Source organism: Podarcis bocagei (assembly GCF_964188305.1).
Source record: "Podarcis bocagei genome assembly, chromosome: 8".
NCBI classification, from domain to species: Eukaryota; Metazoa; Chordata; class Lepidosauria; order Squamata; family Lacertidae; genus Podarcis; species Podarcis bocagei.
The window spans coordinates 74155293-74180526 of record NC_138133.1 but is presented as its reverse complement, the minus strand read 5'-3'; the positions used below and the strand labels follow the sequence as shown (position 1 = coordinate 74180526).

Here is a 25234-nt window from a genome sequence, read left to right as displayed (position 1 = left end):
GCAGTACACTGCCGGAATGACCCCCAGCCACTGGAGCAAAGTGGAGTCACACTCCACCAACTGGCCAACCGTGCAGTGGGGACCACAGTCAGCTGACTGCTTTGAGGGGCACACTATTGAAGTTCCGCAACTATAACCTGTTGCAGGATCTTAGCCAGACCCAGTTGAATATAGCAGAGCATACGCAGACTTCCAGAAGCAATCAGTGGCAGGCAGGAAGGATGAAGCAGGAACAAGATGCTGCTACCAGTAACTTGGTTACTTATAGGTGTTTATTATTTTCAGCAGACTCTGGAAGTTACTATATACAGGATACAGACACAGATCTTAAATCTCTCACTGAACAAACTCCAAACGACTCTCAGAACATCACACTGACCAACCAATTATCCAGCAAGGAAGGTCATGAGTCATCATGCCTAAGTGGAGACCTCGACTAATAGCAGAGTTGTATCCAAGGCTCCATATCTCTAGGCAGAATAACTCCCTCTGCTCAGTCTTCTTGGCCTTCAGCCAAATTCTTAATTGCTTTGTGGGAAGCTGCATCAAATAGCACGTAGTCAGAAATCCCATCACACACTCACAGCGCCCTGTGAGCCGAGCATCACTTTGTGAGACTTGCAAAAATGGTGCTGGGCTCACAGGGCACCGCGAGTTGTTGCATCCATTTTACGGTGCCTTCCAGCTGGAGGGTGCTGTGAGAAGGACACAACAGGACAGGGCTCAAAGCAGTGCTGGGCTTGCTGGGTGCCGAGAGCTGGTGTGTCCTCCAGCTACAAAGCACCATGAGAAGGATGCAACAGCTCACAGGGCAGGGTGTTGTGAGGGGTGTGTACCCTCCCCCCCAAAAAAAAAACTGTGCCCAGGGTGATGGCCTCCCTATCCTGGTATGCCCCGCGGAAGACCTTAAGGTCCACAAATGACAACATTTTGGAGGTCCCAGGTCGCAAGGTGGTTAGATTGGTCTCAACTAGGACCAGGGCCTTTTCAGTACTGGCCCCAACTTGGTGGAATGCTCTGTCACAAGAGACTAGGGCCCTGGGGGACTTGACATCTTTCCACAGGGCCTGCAAGACAGAGCTGTTCCACCTGGCCTTTGGTTTGGACTCAGTCTGACCCTTATGTTTCCCTCCCCTTATGGTTTTGATCTATGGGCTACTTTTAAAGTGAGGCTGCATTTTAAATTTTAAATTACATTTTAACCTGTATTTTACTGTAATTTTAATGGTGTTAGCAGCCCTGAGCCCGGCTCTGGCCAGAGAGGGTGGGGTATAAATAAAATTTATTATTATTATTATTATTTATTACTATTATTACACACACACACTCCGCCACTATGCCTCTGGTGTTTTGTAAGTCTTAAATATGAAAATGCAGCTGTATTCAACTGTAGTTCTTTTTCTCTCCCTCTAGAAATAGATAAAATTATAGAAACAAACACAGAGAAAACATTCATGCTCTGAGCAAGAAATCAACCACACGCTGATAGGATTAGGAAGAGAATTCTTGTGTGCAGAATTCTTGATAATTACATGTGTATAACCTTGTGCAGAGACAGAATAGGATTAAATGGACTGTTGAACTGGTGCGGCGTGACAAATGTGATGCCCTTCCATTTCTTAAAGAAAGATGACAAGCAAAGCAAGAATTCTCTTTCTTCCCTCTTTTTTTGGTCTGTTTTATTTCTAGTCATTGACCAGTTTCTTTCTGTACGAAATCAAGAAAGGAATGAGTCCTACTTACTGTACAAGTCAGAGAATGAAATGCTCCTTAAATGCTACATACCCTAGCCAGTAGAGAAAGAAGCATCAGCTATTTTGTGTTTTTTAAAAGGTTTGATGCTGTACCAGGATTTATAGGCGGGCATTATAAAGTTTTTCCCAAAAATAATATTTAGCATATGTGATACAGGAGATCCACTTGCTGAAATATGTAACTGTTTGTTCATTTTTGGTGCCTTTTATTTCCTTGGCTGCTACTGTTCTTGAACCATTTTCCTTCTACTCAGTCCTAACTTTCCTTAGCCTCATTTGCCCACACAACTATTTTGACATTCAGATTTCTACAACAGTAATCACGTGGGGGGGGGGCAAGGGGATCAGCATGTTTTCTCCATCTGTTTACTGGGTTTTTTGTTTTTGTTTTACTTATAGACTGCCCTTCACCACTTGGTCCTGGTGGAGGGGAGGTTTACAATCCACCCCCCCTTCAAAATTAGCAATCTGAATCTGAATTTAAAACAAATATCCTGAGTAAAGAGGTGCATTTTTAATAATCAGTTTTTGTCGAACATTTTCTGCATAAGATTCAATAAGAATGACACCGATCTAAAAGATAAAAAAGAAAATATAAGGAAAGGAAGGGAATAAAGAAGAAAAGAAAGAGGAAATGTATATTGCAAAGTTCTATATCAAATTAAATATGCTTAATTCATAAGAAGAGCTGAGTATTAGCCAAATCACTATAGGGAGAGAGAAAAATTTGTAGCATGATTCTAGCTGTATTAAACAGATTTGGATTAGTTTTCATCTGAGCCATGTTACTGAATATTTTGTGCATTATATTTAGAATGTTTTATTTATTTATTTGCTATTTTTTAAAAAAAGTAATGGAAGAGATATAATTGGATCAATACATGGTCAAGCACTGTAATAGACTGTCCCGTGAAAATAAATTACAGACTGTAACTATATGATAGTTTCAGAGATCTTATCATGTGGGGTACAGGGCTTGATATTTTTTGTTACTCACTCATACACACACACACACACAGAGAGGGGGGGAGACTCTATTTTAATAAGATTTACATATGAAATTTTGTGGCTCTGACCTAATCCAGCTTTGCCTGTCTCAAAATGCCTCTTGCATCAAGTGGCCACTTACACTCAAGTCATTGTCAGGGTGTTTTCGTTTTGTTCTTTTTGAAATAAAAAGCCTAACTGTATGCAAAATTAAACATTAAAATACATATATTATACGTATAACACACATTAGAGTCAAGCCTCATCGGGTGCTATATATCTGCAGTATTAACAGATAACTTTTTTAAAAACAGTTGTTCTATGTATATCATTATGTGCTAGTTACTTTACATATCCTGCATATTTGCATAATATTATACATATAGTAATGTTTACAATAATGGATAAAATATGTGAGAATTGTCCATCATTTTAGTGGAACTGGTATAAATCCTAGTTTTCTTGTTTATATAACAATTTATAACCATTTTTATACATCTTAAGTGTAAATAAAATCTCTATGAAATCTAAAAAAATAAAGAAGTTAAATTAACCAAAATTAAAATAAGTCAAATGCAAGTATTGTTGATATCAAGGAGAGAGATGGGAATTAGAAAAAAAAATCTGTTCAGGTAAACTTGACATGGAGATTTTCAGAAAATCCATTCTCTCATTATGTTAAGTCTGCCTGGATTTTTAAAAAAAATCAGCACAAAATCCTGCATTTAGAAATCTATTTAAATGAATATTTTAAACATTTCCCCCCTCAAAACGTAAAGTATAAATATTTTAAAACAAAATAAATGAATAACCCAGTATGAAGCTTGTTGTAATATGCAAAGACGGAACTGGCAACAGAGGTTCAATGGGCTATTTGCATATGAGAAAGGGGTTGCTTCAAGGTAGACAGTTGATTCAAAAGTGTTTGCTCATTTCTTTGATGCTCATCTCTGCTTTGACTGGCCAAACTATTTATTTGCCAAACGAGAGCAATCAGTTATTGTAGTGTTGCTTCCAGGGTGATATTCAATGATACCTTGTTGCTGTTAATGAAAATGTTATAATCATTTTCCAAGCATGTTATAATCATTTTTTTTTTACAAGCATGAGAGATAAGATCCAGTAATTCCCCACACAATGATGGCAGTTCAGGACCTTAGTACAATATAAGAAGAAAAGAATCAAATATCCAAGGAATAAGGTGCTTCCTAGGAATTCCATCCCTCCAAAGCAGATTTTGGTACAATATGGGGAGCTGGGGGGGGGGAGAGAGAAGGTGGAATTCCATTGCACAAGAACAAGGCTGCTTGTGCAACATTTGATATGATCCTTGATATTAGAATTGTAGAATCATATTTCGGAAGGGACCCAACGGTTATCTAGTCCAGCCCCCTGCAATGCAGGAATCTCAGCTAAAGCATCCATGACAGATGGCCATCTCCAACCTCTACTTAAAAACCTCCAACGAAGGAGAGTCCACAACCTTGTTAAACTTTTGGTATAACAGACCATGCACATGGGGGAAACAGTATTGTCTGAAACTTTGTACTGTCTAAGTAAGCATAGCTCTACTTAAATTATCCGTTCCTATAGTCGGACATACTTTCGGTTTCCTTTGTTGTTGTTGTTTTAAAAATCCATTTCAGTTTTTGTTTCTTTGAGTATGGGGGTTACATTTGGTTGGGTGGAAAGGAATCAGGTTAGTAATGATATACAGTGGTACCTCGGGTTACAGACGCTTCAGGTTACAGACTCCGCTAACGCAGAAATAGTACCTCGGGTTAAGAACTTTGCTTCAGAATGAGAACAGAAATCATGCTCTGGCGGTGTGGCAGCAGCAGGAGGCCCCATTAGCTAAAGTGGTGCTTCAGGTTAAGAACAGTTTCAGGTTAAGAACGGACCACCAGAAGGAATTAAGTACTTAACCCGAGGTAGCACTGCAATATTGTTAGATTTCTTGTTTGTTATCATAGATCAGTTTAAAAAAAGATTAATAAACCATTAATGAACATGAGCAAATATTTTTTTCATAGTGCAGTAGAACATGATCAGGGCAAAAATAAGCTCGCAGCCAAATTCTGTTGTTTTCATTTCTCTCCCTCTGTACCTCTTGCACTATATTTTCTAAAGTAGCTTTATGTGCTTCTGTTTGTGTTATATGTGCTTTCATTGACTCATAGAACTGTAGAGTTGGGAGGGAACCTGCCACATAGAAATCTTGCCCAAAGCCATCTCTGGGTAGAGAACCTTCTGGTTAACAGCCAGACACACTGACCCATTGTGCCACAGTGCATGCTTGGCCACAAATAAAATCCCATTGATTTCAGTGGCGGAGTTAAAACCTGCCTAAATCAATAAGTTCTTTATTGCAGTCCAAAGACTCGCAAGACAAAATTCAGTGCATGTGAAATCCATTAAAAGCACACAGACTGCTAGGACATATCTTAAGATTATGCCTGTTTTTGACTTGTATCTAATACAGATTTATCTCTTATCCTGACCACCTCAGACAAACTTGGCAACACCCAGTCACACACGGAATCTTATCGTCTAGTAGGAGCTTGGCATAGAATTGGGCAGATTTACCTGGAAGATTTGTCAATAGTGAATTATTCAAATGTTGTCGGCCCTGCTTATATAGTCCACAGGACGAGAATGTGCTATGTGCATTATACTTCCTGGTTAGTACAAGGACATAATCTTGTGAAATAAAGGGACTCCAGCAAATCTACCTTGGAGCATTTCAGAGGGAAACACATTATGTCTAGCCTTAGTAAAAAGTCTACAATAATTGGCAACTGCTTAAATATTCAGCTGTGTAAAATAGCCTGACATACTGTATACTCAGGGCACTTGGTGAACAGGTATGAGCAGGCCTGCAGATCACAGAAGGCTATATACCACAGTCTTTGTTTTACTGATTTAAGAGCAGTGTCATAACCCATATGTGGGAGAAGGGCTCAGGAAAAACCAGTTGAAGCAGCTTTTGGGGCATTAAGTTTGGACAGCAGCTGAAGTACTCATCCTGAGATGAGTGTAGGCATAACCCTGTGCTCAGTTTAAAAAACACTGACCTTAAGTCCTTGTCAATAGAGGGCATTTCCCAGTTTCTAACAGTATGACTGAATGTGGAACATTTGGGGATTTGGAGAAGGGCCCTCAAAAATTTAGCCTAGCTCAGATGTTAGTCCTCCACTCCAGATAGTGGAGGCGTACAGGAATTGGGCAACTGTCTTGGCATTAAATACTTTAATGGCAAGTGGAACGCAGTGCCCCCCTTTGGTGAAGATGTAACACAGAATGGCAGACAGACTTGTGCTTCCTAAAAGTCAGCAGATCTATGAGTGGTCCATGATATTGTACGATAGAATGTCAGCCCTAGGTGTTTTGAAAAAAACTAATCTGTTCTAGAACATGACCATCTAATGTCCATTTACATTGGGAGATAGATCATATTGTGTGCATGTTGCAAGCCAGACCAAAAATATATTTATTCAAGCAACCAATAGAGCTCAAGCAAAATGTGATATTAAACATATTGCCATGTAATGAAGCAATTTTGGTTGGAAAAAGTGCAGAACATATACTGTATGATGCGCAGCAAATCATATCTTCTTTTCCCTCTTATATTGCATACACATACAGTGGTACCTTGGTTCTCAAATGCATTGGTACTCAAACAACTTGGAACCCAATCACTGCAAACCCAGAAGTAAATGTTCCAGTTTGCAAAAATAATTTGGAAGCTGAATGTGCTCCATTTTGAGTGTTTTGCTTCCGATTTGAGTGCCACACTTACATTTTGAGTGTCACACTGACGTCTGACTGTTTTTGCTATTTATCTTGCGTTTTTGCGACTCTTTTTTGTGACTGTGTGGCTGTGTGGCTACTGATTGACTGATTGTGTGACAGCAATACATTGTTTATTGCTTTCATTTTATGGATCAATGGTCTCATTAGATAGTAAAATTCATGTTAAATTGCTGTTTTAGGGGTTGTTTTTAAAAGTCTGGAACGGATTAATCCATTTTGCATGACTTTCTATGGGAAAGAGCACCTTGGTTTTGGAACACTTTGGTTTTGGAACGGACTTCTGGAACGGATTAAGTTTGAGAACCAAGGTTCCACAGTACTGGTGGGAATGATTCCAGTACTGTCTGTGGTAGAGCACATGCTTTGCAAGCCAATGTCCCCAGTTTCAATCCCAGGCATCTCCAGTTAGGCCTGGAAATGAGCTACTGTCTGAAACCCTGAAGAGCAGCTGCCAGTTATTGTGGATTCTATGGGGTTAGATAAGCTAATGGTTTGAGTCAGTGTAGTACAGCTTCCTTTGTAATTTAGTCTACATAAATTGTGTGTGTGTGTGGTGGATTGGCTGGACAATAAGAGGAATGGTGGAAGGAACAAGCTGGAGAACTCAGAGCCTGGGGATTGGTGGTGGAATGACAATCAGAGGCAGAAGAGGGAGAAGCCTGGGAAGAGGCGCCAGAAGCTGAATAAGTAACAGGGCCTAGTGAGCAGGGAGAGTCTGTGGCAGAGCAGAATCCAGAATCAGCAGCAGCAGTGGAAGCAGGAGATGAGGGAGTCCAAGAGGCAGAAAGGAGTAAGGCTTGTGAATGAGCCAGGGAGTCTCCCACTCCTGCCGTGACAAGTTCCCCAGAACTAGAAGAGATATGAAGAGGGAGCAGCAAAGACAGGCAAATTAGATTGCTTAGGAAAGACCCGGGGAGAGGTGGAGACTTAGGCAGCTGTGGGAAGGCAGACCTTCAGACTCCACAACTTCCTCACAGGGGCAAGATCTCCTGGGTAGAGTTGCTGTGCTCATTAGACCTGGAACTTCTGAGTGGACTTTGTTTCATCTAATAAAGAGTTACAATCACTTACTCTGTGTGATTTATTGCTGACCCGCTCCAAACACCTGCTCCTGTCAGTGTGTGTGTGTGTGTGTGTGTGTGTGCGCGCGCGCGCGTGTGCGCATGTTAAATCCAGCAAACCCCAGGCCTTTTCTTTTTTTTTATGGACTACTATACAAAACCATTAATGTCACTTAATATTTTCAATCAAAGCCTTCATCCACTTCCATACTTCATTATTCTGCCCATGCTATCTCTACATAAAGCCACATAATTATCACCATTATACTCTGGAATTGCAGGGTGGGGAATGAAATTTTATTATTTGGCTTTCTTTTATAACAGTTATGAACTGTCCATTTTCATAGGACAGGGAGCTTTTGAAGTGTTTTGCCTTTGAAAACTAATTAACATGATCACCTTAAACTGTGAAATTACTCAAATGGTTCTGTTTCTTAAAATGTGAGGTCTTTCTTCAATTAGTTATTATTATATATTAAACACAACTGAAACATAGAAAAAGGTCCCCCCCCTACCTCAAGAGACTTGAAAAATAATACTCATTGAACTATGCTTGGAATTTTATGGGTTCTCTGGGCTTCCTGCCACAATCTATTCTTTTTTCTTTCTCCCATTTACTTCAAACCTAAACCTTACTCTACTATTTTAATCATACAGTGGTTTCATACAGCTATGTTCAATATGTAATTCTCTTTTTGTTTGCATTGTTGAATTCCAAATATTTACATATTATTGAAAGCAAATATGTGTAATCTAAACTTGGGGCATGATCCAACCAATGTCAAGCATTATTGAACCACATTGATTTCAAGTGTGCACCGGAATCCTACATATCTAATTGGTTGGAAGTAAATTTCCCTGTGCTTATTGGGATTTGCTCCAAAGTAAATCATAGAATCATAGAATCATAGAGTTGGAAGAGACCACAAGGGCCATCGAGTCCAACCCCCTGCCAAGCAGGAAACACCATCAGAGCACTCCTAGAATTTCATAGAATTTCATTTTGGGCACATACTTAACTCGCCAATCGAAATCAACTTGGCAGGTTCATGTCCATTTATAAGCAATCATCTCTACTATTTTGCTTCTGTCATTTTTATCTTTTTCTTCCCTTCCTGTGATCGTTTCATCTCTTTCTTTCATATTCTTTACATCACTGCTATTTCATAGCAGCTGCACAATGATATACTTAAAAAAGAAAGAAAGAAAAATTGATAAAATAAATATATTATATGCAAAAAATATAGTAAAAGCAGGGATGTTTTGAGGAGAGTTTAGAAACTAAAACTAGCTATACTTCTAAACAGGTAAATAAAACGCAATTAGAAGTAGTGGAGATGTAGTTTAATGTTATTAGTTACTGATGTCATAACCTGGGAAGTCTGTTCTAATGAATGATATAACAGACTGTGAGTTAGCATTAAACATAGGCTGCCTTTATGACAGCGACACGGTTATTTCTGTTGTGGTTTTGGGAATCCTGTGTATTCGTATGTGGAAGCATGCCCCATTAAACTCAGTAGGATTGGGCTGTTTGAAAAATAATTTGAAGCGCACTGTAGTTTCTCTCTCTCTCTTCCAGCATTTACAAAATAGTGGGACATGTCCTATACTTAGAGAAAACTCTTCTAGAAAGATAATCATAGGGTGATTTTATGCCAGTATTTCCACACAGTGACCTAAAACTCAAGATCCCCATATGTACGCAAGACTATCTGCCTGCTGCTATGTTGTGTCATCACTAAATGTCATGCCTGTTGGAAGCTTTCCTCACAAGACAGCAGCCAGTGGTTTCTTAGGCAGAGTAACTAGATCTAGTATAGTATAGGAGTCCTGCAATTTTAATAGAAAAGAGGGTTACACCTAGTTAATATACAGTGCAAGCATATTAAGGAAGGAAGTGCAATTAGGATTGCAGTCTTACATGCCAATAGGTGAACAGAAAGACCATCCCATCTGAGCTGATATCAGCTGAGATTGACTTCACCACCTAATGAAACATCACTTGTTCTGACATATCTTAGACCACATCTTACTGTATCCTCACATATCCTTCCTTGGGGCAAATTTGCAAGGATGTGCTAATCTGAAATCTGGTAACATACAGGGACAATTCAGATAGTTCATTCTGTTACAAATCATAATGTAAAAAATCAGATACAGTCTCCTTGGTTTTTTGATCTACTGTGATAGGCTTTTCAGCGTTTAATATACTGAAAGTGATTGCCATATAAATAGGTTGGAAATAGGTTATCTTTCCATCCTTACATGATCTAACTTTGTGACCATATTGCTGATGATGCAGTTTTCTTTTTCTGGCCACAAAGTTATTTTACAGATCTTAAACTTAAATGTGCAGAAATAGACAGATTGATGGAAGGGGGGGGGGAGGAGAGAGAGAGAGGTAGATTAACTAACCTCATATTGATTCATTCAATATTGTCATTGCTTTACTCACACCACTGTCAGAAAATATTTTGGAGAATGATCATGGCTTTCTTGTATGTCCTCCTGAATGTATTTTGAGCCCATACAAAACTGCTCCAGGATGGGAGGTGTTCCAATTTTGCGTTTTAAAAGCATAGAAAATATCGCAGCAGATACTTAATAAGGGAAATAAATACTCATTAAATGAGACAGGGATTTGGAAACACTATTGTGAACCTCTATTAAATTCTTGGCTTTCCAGGTTCCATAATGGTATAATAAAGTTACACAAAATCAGTTGTGGAACATGGAAACTGGAATATTTAAATTTGTTTTAGAATTTTGCATAAGAGGCATCATACACTCACTACAGGAAAAATAATAATGTTATGCCTATTTGTTTGTTCCTGTATACTTTTATATAATATAAATACTGCCTTTTGTGTAAAAACAAAAAAATGGACTCTGTTCTTTTTCTCTCTCTATGGGTACACAATATTGTTGAAGCCAATTATGCTTAATTTGCACCTCCATGATAAAAAGAACTGTCAATTGAAATGAACTCTTGTTAGACTGTATTATCTGATATGTGTTTTTGTTTGTTTTCTTAACTAGTGAAAAAGGCCATAGATTTTAAATCTAGAGGATTTAAATTGTTTCCAGGGAAAGACAACAGCAACAAGTTTTCTATCTGTGAGTGTACTCCTTTTTGTTACTTTTTCTAGTGCAAGAGTGAAGTTTGTGCTGTCTGTGTTGTTTGTGTGTGTTTTCAATATTGTTCACATATATCTAAGCACTTAACTGTATTAAATATGTATTCTATAGTCTGCATGGTGAATGTGAAAGTGTAATTGTACTCTGAAGTGACTTTATGCAAATATGGCATCACTGAAGTTAATTTTCTTTGTGAATATTCCAAATTTAAATTTTGAAGTTCTACAAATGTTTCCCCCTTTTTTTCTAGCAGTAGGCTTTTACTTGAAGTTAAATTAATATGCGCACTCATCCATGCAATCCCTAAACATGTCTTCTCAGATAAACATGTATTATCAGTAGTAACCTCAACTAAATTTGTAGCGACTGATTCCCTAATGAGTGCTTAAGACAATGGCCTTTTAGAGTTGATTAAAAAGGAATAATGAATTTTTTTACTAATATAATATTAATGCAGATTAATGCATGAAAGCTATAATAAACTAGATATAATAACCATTTATGTTCCATGGGGGGAGGATTGTGGGGGTTCTGGATTAGAGAATGAACTGGGTATGACAACTAGTCAGAAACAGATGCTTATTTTCTAGCCTGAAGAAGAAAATGGTAAAATATTATAAAATAAACTTTATACCTTCCTAAACTGATTTCCCCCCTACTCATAGTGCCAGAGTCCTTTATACTTTCAACAAAACACAATGAACTACACATTAAAAAGTTGACCCAAATTGTGACCCCCACCTCAACTTCATCATTCTGTTTGTAGGCTGCAGAGTTGGAAGAAATTTCAGCAATGGGGATGTGCTGCAAACAGGGAAGTATTTCTTTCCCACTAGACTTCCTCACTCTGATTTGCCTTTGCATTGATGCCATATAGCAAGAGATTAGACTAAGTGATGGTGACTGGAGGCAAATCAAAATGGTTGCAAGATGCCCTAAGTCCAGCATCTCGTGTGCCTGAAGAAGAAAAAATGACAACTGGTATTCAGTAGCCAGCATTGAGCTAGCAGAGGAGGCCTCTTGAACCCCCCTTTCAAGCTGAACTATTTTTTCTTAGATTTTTAAAAATTGATTTCTTCCAATGTACAAAAATGTAGTGCGGGGATTTATTGCAGTGTTTCACCAGGACCACGAACAATCTGTCTTCAGGTTGCTTCCAGGTCTTTCCTAATCTGCGCCAATCAGCAGTGATGATAGTAGGGGATCCACAAGCAACCTGGTGAATATGATTCATTGCTGGTGGCAAATGGTGTGATTACAATCTGCCATTTTTAGCCACTGCATGTTTTACAGGGCCAGATCTGTTTAGCTTCAGTGACAGAATTGCATCCAAATGCTATCAGACCATTCTCTGAGCCACATGACTGATCAGTCCCTATTAAGGAAGTGCCATGCGAAGATTCAGGTTTGATTATGATGAAGTAACTTAGCCAGTCTGCTGGCCTTAAACGAGTTTCTGTAAGCACAGATACCTGCAAAATAGGGAAAAAGCATGGCTCTACTTCTACCCTTACCAAGAGTAAAAGTAGGCATAACATTAGCAGGTACATTCTGTGTCAAATGTGCTCAAAATTCTGAAGATGAAAGGAAATGTTTATCAATATATTTAATTTTAGCACCTGAAGCTAGCAGAGATTACTTGGAAAAAGCATAATATCAACTGTATGCCATTTTAAGTCACTTTTCAGAGTAGAACCACTTTTGAAACATTTCAATATGATCTATATGCATAAAATGTGTACACTGAGTTTCTTCTTCACTTCTCAGGCTTGTGACTAAGGTCAAGTGTTCTTCATCGATAAATTGGCGTTTGTTGAATTTTGTGTGCGCCTCGGGCGGATTTTGTTTGTGTTGGTCATATGCAAAAACTGTATTGGAATCGGTTCCACGTACTTAGTATGGGGAGAACATTCAGGGGAATTTCTGCATCAGGTATTCTACATAGCCAAGCCCATTCAACTTTTTGTTATAAAGGAAAAATAAAGTAGGCCTATTTTTTACTATGAACACCTGGAATTATTTTGAACGAATCAGATCAATGCTCCACATAGTTCATTATTTTCTGCCCTGACTGGTTGGAACTTTTTGTAATGTAGCCTTTCCCAATTTTCCCAATATTAATTTCAGACCTCGCACTCCAGTGGAGCCATGGGTTCTTTTCAAATCAATTTGTAGTACTGGTTATTTAATCTATAAAACACAATTGTTTAAACGATCATTGGGCAGACTGGTTCTCTATTTGGGGGAACACAATAAACTGGGGGAAGAAAAGAAGAAAGATGTAAAAATTGCAGAATGGTAGTGAGGAAAGAGAAAAAGTTTCACTCTTTGCTAGTATTTCCTTCCTTTTGGTAGATGGATGCAGGAGGGTACAAATAGATACTGACTTTCAAGGTTCTGCATAACCAAAAGAGTTGGCTGAAACAATTTTGAAACATGAAATAGGATAATATAAACAAATCATTTCTTTTTCATGAGGAAACAGCAATTGAACTGAGAATGGGCTTGATCAACTTGCGTAACGTTTATTTTGCTACTAAAACTAAAGTCATGTTAATGCAACATTTAACACTTTCACCTGATGCCATTGCTACTAACATCCATCCTTGATGTGCTGAACTGGATAAGGTCATTCATAACTACTGTTGCTGCTACTGTGATTAGGTACCTCCTTCTGCCTTTAATGCTAAGCATTTACTTGCTGCCAGTAGATTGCTAGGTACTGTTCAGAATGTAACAGTGAGATGGCCCATACTGCTTGTATTTTAAGCCAGAAATAACTACAGGCAGGCAGTTCTAATTTTACCAGCAAATTAGCAACATATATAAACTTTCATGCAGAAAATTTATTTTAGTAAAATGCTGTACCATTTAATACTTTGTAAACAGTGATTAGTTAGCTATTCAGCGCCACATATGATAAATGGGCATTAGCCATGCTTTTTTTAAAAAGGAGGGGATTTGTTTGAAACATCTATGTACTTACAATTGCAAAGACCAATGAAACGTTAATTTTAGCTCTAATTCAACATTTTGTCCAGTCAGCCATACCATTTTGTAAGGGTCATTCAGAATACTTGGATTCCAAACGGATGTAATTATTGTTGTCTGCAAACCTATGGGCAGCCCATTATTCAGAACTTGTGCTATACTGGTTGTAATAAACACTTGTGTGATATATGTTTGTTAATTTGTAGAGCACCCTTATGTGGCAACAATATAAGTAAATAATATGGATGTTGGGCTGGTCAGAAGGAAAGAGATCCATGAGGAAAAGGGCATAGCATAGCGACATCCACATATAGGTGCTACTGAAAGCCTTGGAATTTGACGAGGTCATCAAGAATCTGTATTTCAAGGACTGTGTATCCTATCCACACTGAGGCATAATCCAGAATAGCTAGCTTAGATGTGAAAGGGAAGAAAAATAAAGCCCAGAGATATTATCTTTGCTTTATCTACATGCTGTTGCTGTTTCTTTAAGTAAGGGCTCCCCCTATCTCCTGTCCCTAGCACTAAGCTAAAGCACAGAAAGAAGTTGGAATCTCTACCCCAATTAACCATTCTGTGTTTGCCTTGACATGTTCTTTACTAGCAAACACTAGTGCTGTGCCGAATCTTTGCCTCACATTTGTAGGCAGTCTTTCAACCAATGGGAAAGAAGAGCTGTTTTCCTGCCTGTCTCAGGATCATATTTTTACATTGTCGTTTTGTTTTTACTTTCTGTCCAAGAAGAACAGATTAGCAATGGGACAGCAACTTCTTATCCCATCAAGATACCTTCAAGCCCTGTGCCACTTAGTGATTCTATTTATTTACTATGAATTGTAGGTAACTAGGTCATACACAGCATAGGCCCACTGAAATCAATGGGCATGACTAACTCGTGAGTATGACTCACTTCAATATCACTTTATATTTCTATGGCTGAACATGTGACCAAAGGTATATGTTCTCTGGTCAGATCACAAAAAAAAGAATAAAATGAAATGTAAAAAAAAGTCAATTTCAAAATAAATAAAAACAGCATAAAAATATATATCTGTCAGAAAACATGGGAGTCATACACTTGAGAAGCTCAACTAACTAGACAATAGGTTTTTTTCCAAAGGTCTGGGTGATTGGCTATTTTACCTTCTCAACAATTCTTCTTGAAGTTTAATACTGTTGCAAGGCCAGAGCCCTCAGGAATTGGAATACTGGCGAAAGCAGTTAGGTTGGTGAGTACCAGCCTTCTGGGTGGTGGCCTCATATCTGGGATGACCTGTCCAAGAAGTTCATATGGTCCCCTCTCTGTTTTCTTGTAGAAAATCCCTAAATACATTTTTCCTGTCTGCATTTGAGTGGTTTTATGGTTTGCTTGTTTTAAAGAATTATTTCACCTGTTACTTCTTTAATGTTAGTTGTTTTTACTATTATTTTTAATATTCAAATTGGATACAATAATATTAATTGTAGAGCTCTGCTGCTTGTGGAAAAGATGGGGCAGCTACTTATATCCAAATTTTAGGTGGACCTAGAATGGTAGAGCTGGAAGGAATCCCTGAGGGTCATCTAGTCTAACCCCCTGCAATGCAGGGCTCTCAGCTAAAGCATCCATGGCATATGGCCAGCCAATCTCTGCTTAAAAACCTTCAGGGAAGGAAAATCCACCACCTTCTGAGGGAATCCATTCCACTGTCTTAGAGCTCTTGCTATAAGAAAGTTCTTCCTGATGTTTAGTCAGAATCTCCCTTCTTGTAACTTGAAATCATTGTTTTGGGTCCTAGCCTCTGGAGCAAGAGAAAACAAGTTTGCTCCATCTTCCATGTGTCAGCCCTTGAGATATCGGAAGATGACTACCATATCTCAGTCTCCTCTTTTCTAGGCTAAGCCTGGAACTCAACTCCCTCAGCTGTTGCTCATACGGCTTGGTCTCCAGACCCCTGATCATCTCCTTAAATTGTGGTGGCCAGAACTGGACACATTACTCTAGGCTAGCAAACCTTAAGAGGACTGGATTTGCCCCTTTCCAGGAACTGGGCTACCTCAGAATCCAGAGGATCTTGAACACCGCACTTCCACCCCTGTCTCATTTTAGGGCCTTCCATCAGCAGTAGAATGACCAAGCTGCACTTTCTGTGGCCAAGGCAGTGGAAGCTGCTCACTGGTGGTGGCCAGCAGACAGGGATATCTGCTGGATCCTAACCACCTCCAACAGCATGGATTCTGAGTTAGGATTGTAGCTTTAATATAAGTTATAGAATTGCTGTAACCTGCCTTTGGAGAGTATGTACTCCAAGAGGCAGCAGCAACAACATTTTGCCAGGCAACTTTGGAACAGATGTTTGGAATGAGGAGGGCTGTTGCTCAGTGGTAGAGCATAAGGCTTGCATGCCAAAGGTCCCTTGACTGGGAGGGTGGAGGCGCTGGCAGTCAGTGCAGTCAATACTGAGCTGGTTGAGCCAATGGTTTGACTCAGCATAGGTCAGCTTCCTGTGTTTCTGTCTTCCCATTAGCAAGTTGTCTGCAATATATCCATTAGCTCTTAGTGGTGTTAACCTGTAGCATATGAGTCAGTCAAGATTCTCCTTGAACTCTGAAGTTTGTTGAAGTACAACTAATCTTTAAGCGAGGGAAGACTAAGAGAATGAACATCCAATCTGTTCATTTATGTCACATTGATTTCAGTAAGAAATTAAACATGTGCAAAATTCACTCCGATTGAAATTAGTGTGATTTAAATGTGCTAGTTCATACCATGGTTATATAATAAATATATTATATAATGCTTATGCTAGTATAAATAGCAACATAAATTATTTATTATTGTTTTCTATCCTTGTCATCTATTTCATCCTACTTTTGATTTGGATATATCACCGATATACGAATGGACAAGTTAAGAATGTTTCACACATACTCTTCCATCTCGAGATACATAGGAGTACTGAATATTTATCAACTACATTTGCCCCAACTATTTATTTTTTATTTTTTAAAAAGAAATCAAATGTTGAGATACAGTAATTCAGTTTTTGTCACTTGAAAATAACCTCTATTACTGATGTAATCTGAAGGAATCTAACTTTAATTTCACCTCCACTTCAACTACAGATAGATGTCAAACATGGAGACATAAAAACTTAATGTGAGTCGTGCCCAGCCAGATTAGAGGATGGATACGTCAATAGTAAAAAAATAAAATAAGTGGCTGAGAAAACAAGAATGACCACATTACACTCTCTGTGAAGGATCAGTTACTGACAAAAAGTGTTTATTAATTTGTAAACCTGCAATGCTATGGATGTTTAGCTGGGAGTAAGTTCCATAGGACATTCTAGTGCTTACTTCTGAATAAATGTGTTCAGTGCACTGTAAATGACAACTAAATGGACACTCCCCCTCAGCACATACATCATAGCCTTGGAATGGCCCATGCCTCCTAAGGAAGAATGAAGTCAGATCATAGGCAAGGAAACATGTACATAAGGGCTGAATGTATAGTGCTTCTGTAATATGTCTCTTCAAACTGATGGTGGGAGATCAGATGTATAAATGTTTTGTAGGAAACCTCCCTGCAGATCCAAAACCTAACTCAACTATCTCCTTCACTGTTCACATTTGAGTTTTGCATGTTCAGGAAGGAGAAATATTTTGCACCATGGAGCTTTCGAGCAGTGTGGATAAGTACTGCAGTTCAAAGTGGTATTACCCAATACAGTAACAGCCAAACGACACGAGGCTGATGAAAGTGTGCTTTTATTGAAAGGTGAGGCCAGATGAGAAACAACCTCCTTCTCATCCAAGTTCCCACATTCCTCAGGTGACAAAGGCATTAAGGCTCAGGAGACAAACCCTGCTTGCTCCTTATGCAATGGAGACACTTATTTTATCTTAGGCATGCAAGATAGGCTGTATACTTCAGCTTAGAAGATGAAGGGGAAATGAACCAAAGGAATTGCTGCATGGGATTGTAATTATCACAATGGCTGGTTAAGTTCACAATAAAACATGTTTTATACTGGAATGAGAACAAGGGTTATGCTCAGACATTCCCAACTCCCCACCCCTTCTCCCATAGTTTCCCACAATGTATAATCTAGTGGTTCATGAAACAATTCTATACATGCCTACTCAGAAGTAGATTTCACCGAATTCAATGGAATATGCTCCTATGTAAGTCGGTACACCAAATACTTGCATGCATTTCTTCTAGAAAACATTGGCTAGCAATGTTGAGTGCTTAACTTGTAGTAATCAAATAAATGGGTTGTGCATTTTTACAATTCACTGAGCCTGTTCCCTGCTGAAGCGTCCTTCCTGCCACGTGGCATTAGCAGCAGGTAAGCTGTATGCCCAGAGCTGAAGAGCTGGGGAGGTTACAGGACTGCATTGCTACACCACCACTGTGAGCAACACAACTGCATAAATGAAGCTGTTGTGCACTGCAACTGATGAACCTAAAACAGAATGCATCACTTTCTAATGTGTTATTAACAGTAAACGAATCTATGAGTAAGAAGTTGATTATCAGGCTTATTATTTTTTTCATCTGGTCTGTTTGTGATCCTTAAACATCATTATCCTTGATGTGCATGGTATATCATAATGGTTTAGGAGTACTTTAAATCAGTTTTCTCACTGAGTCTTAAGTTCTGGAAACATTTACTTTCCAGACCACAGACGGAAATTATGTTTGTGATTCAATTTGGTATTTCAAAGGCCACATGACCTTAAACTTTCAGTATATAATTACCTATAGTTTGCTTACAATGGGGTTGTGCTTACATTTGTTTGGTACTGTTTATAATGATGGCCTGTAATTTTATATATATATATATCTCCCAATCTTACCCATGTCTATTCACATGTAAGCACCATAGAGTTCAATGGGGCTTACTTAAAGGTAAGTGGTATAGGAATGCGTCCTTATTCATGTTCAATGGAACAGTCTATTATCTGTTTTATATTTTATGGCATTTTCTAGATGTTGAAAATATATATCTCCAGCTCACATTGTTTTGTTTTTCTTCTGCAGTAAATGAAGGCGGTATTAAACAGGCATCCAATTTGTGTCCAGATCCTGGAGAACCTGAGAACGGAAAACGGATAGGCTCAGATTTTAGGTAACATTTGCAGTTCAGGGGGTGGGGGGAAGACAACTACCCCTTTTGGGCCTAAATTAATGATATATAGACACACCACTATAAATCTATGTATCTGTCTATCATTGATACCCAACATGCATAGCCACAGGCTCTTATAGAATTAATTAAACAGTTCTAATCTATATACTTTTTATTGGTATTGAATTTCATTTAGATGTTTAAGTAGCTGGGAACATACTTTAATACCTTTCCTATTTTAAATGTCACCCATCATTAAAAGATGGACTCCAGTATTAAAAGGTGGACGTTCCAGTATTCAAGGCTAGACAATTTAAATTTCTCATTAGAGTACAATTATGAGCTTGATCACATGGCAGGTACAGTTGTAAATTGTTTTAGGGTGCCTCATGGGAAGCAATTCAGTAATGAAATAATACTAATACTACTAATACTAGTACTAATAATAGAAAGAATTGTTGGGGAGGGACTTCAGGGGACACTATAAATTACTGGGGGGTTCAGCCTTTGAAACATGAATTTACTACCCATGCTTTAAGTCACTGGCAAGGGAAACCAAAATGAGGGTGTGTGATTTCCTATTTCATCTCAGAATTTACAGTAACCAATCATCATATGTAATGTTTTGATGTCTCCTAGTCCTATCTAAGACTTTAGGGGGTAGTTGCTGAAATCTAAGCCGTGTTGAAGCTCTCAATTAGATTGGTCATATCAATTAAATATTTTTTTGAAGCGATAGTTAAATGATATGCCAAGATACCATTATAATATTGGACACAGATACAAGGCATGCTGGATATAGGCTTTCCTAAGTGCATTTTTGTGTGTCTGTGGACAATCCAGCTTGGCAGATGACAACCTAATACAAAGTAATTCACATGGAAGCCATATGAAAGTAGCATCTGCTCTAGCTTTTGGCACCAAGCAGTTTGATGACCCAGACTAAATTGCCTTTGTTCTGTTTAGCACAGTTTGGAAGTCTGAAGAGATAGGAGTAGATGGTGCACCAGCTTCTGCTCTTGAAAAACAGCAACGTAACCTTTGTGTGACCCCATTAGAATAGCTCTTTTACCAAGGTCCAAAGTTAAATGGCCCAATTTCTGACCCATGATCAGGTTTAATACAGTGTTGTGTACTTGGGAGTCTTCTTCTTCTTCTTTGGCAAGTAAGATTGTCTTCCATAAACATGGTTTTAACAATGAGTCTGTAAGTGACTGTGGAGGCCAATTCTGGATCCACATGTCCTTCCACAGTGGGGACATTGATTTCCGGGCGGGAGTTGCTCATGGTGTGGATTTGCCAAGCGTGCCTTCCTCTTAGCACATTTCTCCCTTCCGTCCTGAGTTTGAGTGTCTTCAAAGCCCATGACACCTTTGGTAAAGGCTGGAGTGCTCGCAGGCCAGTGTTTCCCAGTTGTCAGTGTTTATACTACATTTTTTTTAAGATTTGCCTTGAGACAGCCTTTAAACCCTTTTTGTTGACTACCAGCATTATGCTTTCCATTTTTAAGTTCGGAATAGAATGGTTGCTTTGGAAGACACTGTATGACTTACATCTGGCTCAACATGCATGATTGCACTGTAAGGCTGCAAGCATGCCCTTAACCTGGAAGTGAGTACCTTTAACCTCACTGGAGCTGGTTTCTTTATAGACATGCATAGGATTGCACTGGGATTTTTTTTTTAATAGCAATAATTTGATTACTGGTCAACCAGTATTAGGAAATAAGATCATCAGCTAGCACAAAGAATTAAATTGCTTTATAAAACAAGATTCTAAATGTCAGGTTCCCATAGCTGGGGAAAACAGCGTTATTATGGACTCTCGTCATTTGTAGAGGTGACCCTAGCAAAGTGACCTGCAACTTTTGAGAAGAGTGGGTGCAGGAAGTAGGGAAATACGATTAAGAAGAAGAAAATAAAATAATTTCAAACAGTTTCAGTCTTATATTCTGACCAATTGACGCTAAAAGTTATAGAAACTATGTGCAAAGCTGATTTCTACAGGTGTGCATGTGTGGATATGTGGCACAGAGGCAGAAAGGCCTGAATGTTCATCATTTTCCAAGCAACCATCACTAGCCAAACTAGCAAAGAATGCAGAACAAACAGTAACAAGGTGTTGCATTACTTCAACATGCCTTCTCCAAGGACTGGAAAGCCCCGGTAAAAACTTTCCCTCTGATATGAAGCTAGGCCTGTCAGTCACAAAAGAACTCTTCTTCTCACTTCTCCTTATTTTGACATTTTCCTTACATGACAAACTTTGGAAGAAACATTTCAATTTTTGCAGACACACTAGGTGAAGTGTTTCATTTTTTTTAATGTGCACACCTGCGAAACAGCAAGTGACCAACTTTGCTTAGAATTCGAGAATTATCTGAACCCACAGCACACCCTTCTCTGCAACAGTTTAGCAGCCGAATGGCAGTTCTCTGATTAATATATTTTATTTCTTTCCTGAAATTTATGAAAATTTAAATTGTAAAAAAACCCAACCTCATAGCAGTTTACAAAAAGTTAAAATGAAGAAAAAAATTACAGCCATACTTTAAAACATGTAAAAGTTAAAATACTGAAACAGATTAACATTACTTCATCTTTCATGTTTCTAGCAACTTTTTGACCCTTTTAACTGAAAGCCGAATTCACTTTTATGACGCTCACTTCCAAATTTGTACTACTGTATTATTTCGAAGTTTAAGCTACAATTTTAAGGTCCTCAAAATGAAGTGTGCATAAACACCGAGTTCTTGAAAATCTGGAAATCACCCAGAGGAAACATAGTAATAAATAAATAAATCTGTGAATATAGTAAACATAAGAAGATGTTTCTGAAGGACTTTTAAATAATTGAAAAATACAAACACATATATTGGTAACATAAACATAATAATTTATTTATAGGTTAAAACTACCCTACAGTGCTTTAGATTTGGAATATATACATATGTGTATGCTATTTCATATATATAGGAAGTTTTTGCAGAAACATAAGGATTTCATTACTCACTGGAGCTTCTTTCATTTTATTTGCATTTCTATTCCACGGTTAGTTGCCCCAAGTCTCTGCAGCTAGTTATCATATACATTTAAATATTATATATACATACTGGAGTGGAAAGGCTTCATGTCTTTAACTGCATTTCCATAATGATTTTAGACTTGCCTATGAAACAATAAGGCAAGCAGGTATATTTCAGTAGGTGTACTGCTGACCTTGAGTATCACTTCAAATCTCAGTGCAACCAATCTTATGCATAGCTGCTGGGTAGATCAGTGATTTAAACAGAGTTTGGCTAAGACAGCATTTGAAGTGATACCTAAAGCCTGCACTTCATCCACTGAAATCAAGGTGGTTGTCATGATTTAATCACCCAGAAGAAGGGAGGGGAAAATTTAATTGATATCCCTATCCCCCACATCTTCAACTTGAAGTGCAAAAAAAGGTCCCGTTCATTTCCATGAGACTTCCTTTTGCATTAGAAATTGCAGGCACTAGGACCCTGATATGGATCAGAATACAAGCAGTGAGATATTGCAGGCATGGCCAAACTTGACCCTCCAGCTGTTTGGGGACTACAACTCCCATCATCCCTAGCTAACAGAACCAGTGGTGAGGGATGATGGGAACTGTAGTCCCAAAACAGCTGGAGGGCCAAGTTTGGCCATAACTGGTAAAGCATCCCATGGACCCCACCTGAGGGTAGAACTTCTGCAAGGGATGTGGATGGCACTGTGGTCTAAACCACTGAGCCTCTCGGGGTTGCTGATCAGAAGGTTGGAGGTTCGAATTCACAGATGCTATGAGCTCCCGTTGCTCTGTCCCAGCTCCTGCCAATCTAGCAGTTTGAAAGCACACCAGTGCAAGTAGATAAATAGGCGCCACTGCGGTGGGAAGGTAAACGGCGTTTCCATGCATTCTGGTTTCCGTCACGGTGTCCCAGTGCACCAGAAGCAGTTTAGTCATGCTGGCCAGATGACCCGGAAAGCTGTCTGTGGACAAACGCTGGCTCCCTCGGCCTGAAAGATGACCGCCACAACCCCATTATCACCTTTGACTGGACTTAACCATCCAGGAGTCCTTTACCTTTTAGAACTTTGCAGTAAAAATCAAGTGCGGTTGACCCTTGCATGAAACCAAAAACCTCATCCCATGTACCCTTAATTGGATTAAGGGTACCAACAGAATAAATTAGAATTTACTTGTGAGTAACCATGCATGATATAGGACTGTGAGATGTGCCCAGATATTCATGAGATTCATAAAAAGTTATAGATGCTTCCTTAAAGTAAAAAAAGCAAACTTGAAAGCTGTAGAGCCCTATGGGTGGGTGATTCTTAAGCCCAATAAATTAGTCAATTTCCTGCTCTGGATAGGGTTGCACTTACTCTGAAGGAGCAGGTACACAGCTTTGGAGTACAGCTGCAGGAAAGTCCGGGAGGCCTGCTGATGGCTAATTAGGGATTTAAGAATGGGGATGCACATCCAAATGCAAATCCAATTTAGGCTTGCAATTCCTAAAGCGAGGATATTTGTCAAACACTGTGGAATTTTGAAAGTATCTGAGAAAATGGAATAGAAAATCAATGGAAATAAGGCAGAATTATATGTATAACTTAGAAAACTATGGTGAATATTAATTGTGTGCCCCCCCTTTTTATTGACATGCTCAATTTTAGCCTGGATGCGACAGTGCAGTTTTCTTGCGATGAAGATTATGTACTACAAGGGGCAAAAAGCATCACTTGTCAAAGAATAGCAGAGGTTTTTGCCGCATGGAGTGATCACAGACCAGTATGCAAAGGTAAAAAATATGATTAATTTGTACTACTAGCCAGTTTCCTTTAAAAAAAAGAAAAAAGAACTTCTAATAACAATCACCTGAAAATATTGTTGAAATGCAAACTAGTGATTTCTGTTGTTTCCTTCTCATTGCTTTACGTTTACTTGTTAACACATTTGGTTCACTGCACTTCCTTCTATCTGTCACGCCACAATGTGATAACAGGTTTACTTTACAAGAAACATTACTTTAAAAGAATGTAAGGCCTTTATATGCTTCTTTAGGTCATCCCTTTTGCTGCTTCCCCTCTAGATTAAAGAAAGAGAGAAAGCACTGTCCCAAAATCCTAACATGCCAAAGGCAAGCCTTGAACTACTTTCCCTTTATAGCTAGAGCCATGCCACACATTATTATTACTGAGGCTCTGAGGCTCTGTAGATCAGGACAGTAAAATGATGAGTGCTGTGAAGCTCCAGCCAGGCCACAATATTTGGCTTATATGTTCAGTTTGGTTTACTAAGTCTCAAGTTGTGGAAGTGCTGATTGAAAGCATTTTGTAGACCTGGGAACTCATTTGGAATCGCTGATTGGTTTAGTGCCACAAAGAATGAAACTAATTGCCTTACCGGGAGCCAGTGTCTCTCCCTTGCTTCTTCCCCGTTCCCCTGAACTGAGGAGCTTCATTTGTCCACTGATCATTCCTCACTAAGGACATGTCACCATTGAAAGAGGTTGGACTAGACACTATTCTTTGTCACTTTAGTTGTATATCCTTCACTTTTTGCATTAAACTTTCTTACAATTAACGAGGATAATAAATTCTTTGGTAACATGGATTTTTGTTGTTTAATGTTTCTATTTATTTCTAATAATGCAAACCTTTCTTCCCACACCACTCTCAGAGCCAGTTTTCGGCATGCTTTCCTAGCTTCATCCCCAATACAGTGGTACCTCGGGTTACAAACACTTCAGGTTACAGACTCCGCTAACCCAGAACTAGTACTTCGGGTTAAGAACTTTACCTCAGTATGAGAACAGAAATTGCATGCCGGCGGCGCGGTAGCAGTGGGAGGCCCCATTAGCTAAAGTCAGGTTAAGAACGATTTCAGGTTAAGAACGGACCTCCGGAACGAATTAAGTTCGTAACCAGAGGTACCACTGTACTTTAGCCAAGCGTTGGCAGTTCTTTGAAAGTCATAACCATTTCAATACGCTGTAAGGGTGGATCTACACGCGTGGTTTATAACATTAAGAATGTGTTATTAAAATGTGACACCAGAGGGCGTCACCCACAATAGGGAAACTGCATGTTAAATGTTATAGAGTGATAGATAGAGAGATAATTATAATAACGTTTAAGAGATCAGTGTAGATCCAGCCTAACTGTCTTGCTCATTATTATTCTAAGCAATGTTGGCAAGAGGTGTGTTTTTTAATTAAAGATGATAAAAGGTCTGGAAGCCTAGCCTTATTAGGAACGGTTGAGAGAACTGGGTCTGTTTAGCCTGGAAAAGAGGAGACTGGGAGAGGATATGATAGCTATCTTCAGATATCTAAAGGCCTGTCACATGGAGGATGGAGCGA

The 25234-nt window shown here is 38.8% G+C and overlaps 1 protein-coding gene across 5 annotated transcripts in view; it reads left to right on the top strand.

Moving 5' to 3' along the window:
- CSMD3 (CUB and Sushi multiple domains 3) overlaps nt 1-25234 on the top strand; it is a 607508-nt gene that overhangs the window by 282196 nt on the left and 300078 nt on the right. For 3 of the 5 annotated variants that reach the window (XM_081204227.1, XM_081204229.1, XM_081204231.1), the window contains 3 exons: nt 10658-10735; nt 18777-18864; nt 23547-23671. In XM_081204227.1, coding sequence (XP_081060353.1) covers nt 10658-10735; nt 18777-18864; nt 23547-23671 — 291 coding nt within the window. The remainder of the gene's footprint in view (nt 1-10657; nt 10736-18776; nt 18865-23546; nt 23672-25234) is intronic. The other 2 variants (XM_081204230.1, XM_081204228.1) reach the window with 1 other exon arrangement.